The sequence below is a fragment of the Belonocnema kinseyi genome, chromosome 6, assembly GCF_010883055.1.
Source record: "Belonocnema kinseyi isolate 2016_QV_RU_SX_M_011 chromosome 6, B_treatae_v1, whole genome shotgun sequence".
Taxonomy (NCBI): domain Eukaryota; kingdom Metazoa; phylum Arthropoda; class Insecta; order Hymenoptera; family Cynipidae; genus Belonocnema; species Belonocnema kinseyi.
The window spans coordinates 1,668,153-1,672,102 of NC_046662.1; the positions used below are offsets into that span (position 1 = coordinate 1,668,153).

Sequence of the window (3,950 nt, forward strand, 5' to 3'; positions counted from 1 at the left end):
GTTGAGGAAATAGTTTTGCATATATTTCAATTAAAGATAACATGAAAATATTCGATTTTTAAGATTGCTGATTTAATGTTATGAAAATGTAATTTACAGAAATAAATTGATAATAAAATGTTTGAAATGCATAGACTCAAACTATAAAATAATTTTAAAACAGTGGATGAATTTGTTTTGTAACAAATTGATATGATTGAAAAAAAGAACAATATACTTACAATTCTAATCTTCAAATAGGCTAATATCCGTCGGCAAGATTGTTGTTGATAATTAGTTCATATGTACAACGAATCTCGAACTATGTTTTTGTAGATTTGTAAAGATTAGATGGAACATCTGCCTTTCGAGTTAGTAAGTTTTCTCAATAAAAAAATACAAACTTGGGGGTTTCAAACTAAAATCAAATATAAATAGTAGCTAATTTCTCAACTTGCATTATAAAAAAAAGAAGAAAAGAAAAACAAAAAACATATATATTTGATGACACAAACTGAATTGATTTCATTTTAAATTTTACGTAGCAATGTCCAATCTTAAGGAACAAAATTCAATTACAAAGCAGTCGGAAGTTCAAAACCAATTAGGGGTCCAATTGTCGAAAGTTGTGTTTGATCAAAGTCACAGTGCAATTAAAAAAAAACTGGGGTTACCACCACTTGTTGGACCAGGAAAAGAAGTTCAGATTTCACCTAGTGATCAGTTACTTGAAAAAAACATTTTGAGGCATCCAATTCATAGAAATCGTATCCAGGCGTGCACTCATGATGGAATATTGGGTAAGTATTGGATGTTATGTATATTCTTTTATTTATAGATTACTATGATTCCATAAATATATTAAATATATTGACTTCATGATTTAAAAAATGTTTTAGTAATTGGAGAGCAAGCTTTAGAAAGATATCGTGAGCTTATCGAAGCGAGAATTAGATCGAAATGCTATGAGGATCTTCTTGAAGAAAAAAATATGAGGAAGGCTGAAAAAAGAAGTGCGGTGGAATTGTGCCTTAGAAAAACTAAAGAGCGTTATAAGAATTGCGTTCTTGCATTAAAATGTCGTTTTAAAGAAAAGTTGGAGGTAAAATACATTTTTCAGGAATTAGGGTTCATCATCCCGGAAAATGTTTAAAACTGCAAGGGAATAAATTTAAATTTGAGTCTTGAGCATTTCGAAATAGAAAGATCCCAAAACTTTTGTAATTTGAAAAGGTTTAACTTTTAGAGCTCAACAGTTTTTAATTTGTTATTCATCGCAGACTCAATTAGAAAAATCACTGGATGAGTGTAAAAGAAAAATGCAGGAAGCAATTTTGCGAGAACGAGCAGTTATTACTCGAGACGTGCTGAAAAAAATGAGGGACGAAATTGGCTTCGTTGTTACTTCTCTTTATCGCCATTTTGAGGATAATCTTTGTGCTGAGAAGCAAAATATGATTGCTGAATTTAACCAAATAATGAGGTTTTTTTTTCAAAATAAATATCTCCCAATGGGCACTAAATTCGGCGAGGTCTTCACGACATCCTATGTTCGTGTCGTTATGGCGTCTTTACGATATCATAAAGACATCGTCAGATCATCATAGTTTACAATATTGTAAAGATTCCTTAACGACGTGGACATAGGATATCGTAAAGTTGTCGTAACGATGTCGCCAAATTTTCTGCCCAATTGGCTATCTTCCGAACGTCTCAAAAGTTACCCAGAGAACAATGTGCGCGCTCGATGATGGCTTATTGACTCGCACGCGTGCGGATTGTACCGCACGCCTCGCAATCACCCGAGCAGACATATGCGCAGTCAATTGCGAAGCATATCGCTCGCACGCGTGAATTTCGCACAAATGACGGTGACATACGAGCTCTAAATGTATGCTTTATGTTAAACACAACCGATTATTCATGCAAATTAGGAAAGTTGTTCAAAGTAATAATAAAGATGATCGTTTTTATTATTTGGTTGGATAGATTTCTAAAAATAAAAAAAGCACGATATTAAAAGAAAAAAATAGGGTAATGTTTGGACGCATTAAAGTCGAAACTGCGTTGATCCAAGGAACTGGTATACAAAAAAGCCAAAGCGTTACCACCGGCAAACACTTCACTTTATCTATATTATAATAAAACGCGGAAGTGAAACGGGGAAAACTTTGAGTTTGAGCACTAAAAACACAGACTGACGCGTGCTGATGGCGGGAGACTGTGTTGGTCATAAGGTCAGGGGAGTGGGGAGATTAAGTGAGTGCGTCGCGCGACGGCCATCATCATTTTCAACAATTGAGTGCGGTTTTTAAATTTGCTATCTTAACTTGAAATTATGCACATCATTATAAAATTGATCAAATTTCGACTTCAACAAATTTCTAAACAGTAATTCTAAATTTTATCCAATTAAAATTACAAATTGCAGTTATGAAAATAAGTAAATCAAAATTATAACTTTACTTACAACGTCATTTAAGAAAAAAATCATTTAAATATGAAAAGCTAGAAAAAGTATTTGGAAAATTTACACATTTTGTTTTGGCAAAAGGCAGACTAATCATTTTTATCATTTTCTTCATATGAGGGAATTTGAAATATTTCAATTTATCAATGTATCTAAGATGGAGTTAGATGATTATTATGGGATTAATCATGAATTGTCGGCAGGATGGACGTACGCGTGCGTCGCATTACGCACGAACTCTACCTACCCATCACAGCATTACGATATGTGATGACAGTATGCATGCGTCATGTCTCGCACAACGTGCCTCGCACGCATGCGAGTACTGTGCGTCGCACGATTTTTTTCTGGGTAATATTGATTGAATCATCTATAATAACAAAAAATCACTTTTAAAGGCATGATCGACTGAAAACAGACGCAACCATGAGAGAAATGATCAGAAAAAAAGAAGAAGAGCTTCAAATTTCACTGGAACAATTTAAATTACAAAAGATCGTGGATCTTACTTACGTTTTGTGTTCAGAAAGAATGCGCTGCACTTCTGAAAAACATGAAATGCGTCAGAGTTTCGATGTTCAAACTAAGTCATAGTTTATATAAAAAAAAGTGTCTATAAAAATAAATTTTGCGTAAAATTAGATTATTTAAAAGATTAGTGCCTTTTAGTATTTGAAAAATATTTAAAGCTATTTGTTGAGTAAAATGGGCAATTGAATGATGAATGCTTTTAGAGGGAAATCGTACAGTTGGAGTAATTAAACTGATGAAGGAGGGAACTGTTGAGAATGAAAATCCCAGAATGTGTGAGACTAAGATAATCGAAATCGTGAAACAATTTCAAAAGTTTATTGACTTTGCGTTTGGTGCTGTACCTGGCCAGGCTGATTTTTTCTTGTCCCTGGAATCTCTTTTAACACATAAACTTGATAAGAAAATGTCTGCAAAAAAGAATTTGAAAATTCCAGAGGAAGCAATTTTAAAGTCTCGATTACTGGTTGGCATAAATAGATTTTTTTAATTTAGTTTTTTATAAAAGTTAAACTTTCAAATTGAAATTGGCGAAATTCCGTCTAAAATATAAAATATTTCAGGAGAAAAATCAAGACGGAAAGAGAATATTCAAGATACTTGGACATGATGGAAGTTATCATTCTCAAACTCCTGAAGAATTCACGATTTGCAGAATGCAATCATTGATACGAATATTAAAATTACATCCAAGCTTAAAACATATTTTGATACCACATATTGGAAAAGCTTTGTACTAAAAAAATTCAGTTCAATTCAATAAAATATTAAATAATTATTATAAAAATATCAGATTTATTTTCCGTTAACCAAAATCTTCGAAACTGTTGAAGAGCCTTAAGGCCAATTCAGACTAGCCGAGAGCTGCCAGATCGTGGATGAAATTTACCCCCACCATACCTACCGTTTGGGAGCCGCAAAACAGAAGGTGCATGATTACCACTGTGAGTTCGTGTGTAAGCCGAAAATG

At 33.1% G+C, this 3,950-nt stretch overlaps 1 protein-coding gene across 2 annotated transcripts; it reads left to right on the top strand.

Annotated features, from left to right (window-relative positions):
- The first annotated feature begins 307 nt into the window (after positions 1-307).
- Positions 308-3,698, top strand: LOC117174789. Of its 2 annotated transcripts, none has more exons than XM_033364156.1 (6): positions 308-354; positions 525-779; positions 879-1,081; positions 1,260-1,462; positions 2,848-3,446; positions 3,544-3,698. In XM_033364156.1, exons 2-5 carry the CDS (start codon positions 527-529, stop codon positions 3,041-3,043), a joined length of 855 nt encoding a protein of 284 aa, XP_033220047.1. In that variant the 5' UTR covers positions 308-354; positions 525-526; the 3' UTR covers positions 3,044-3,446; positions 3,544-3,698. The 2 variants fall into 2 exon arrangements, with proteins under 2 accessions (XP_033220047.1, XP_033220048.1); XM_033364157.1 differs by lacking the exon at positions 308-354 and having other exon boundaries at positions 499-779; positions 2,848-3,058; positions 3,184-3,446.
- Positions 3,699-3,950: the final 252 nt, after the last annotated feature.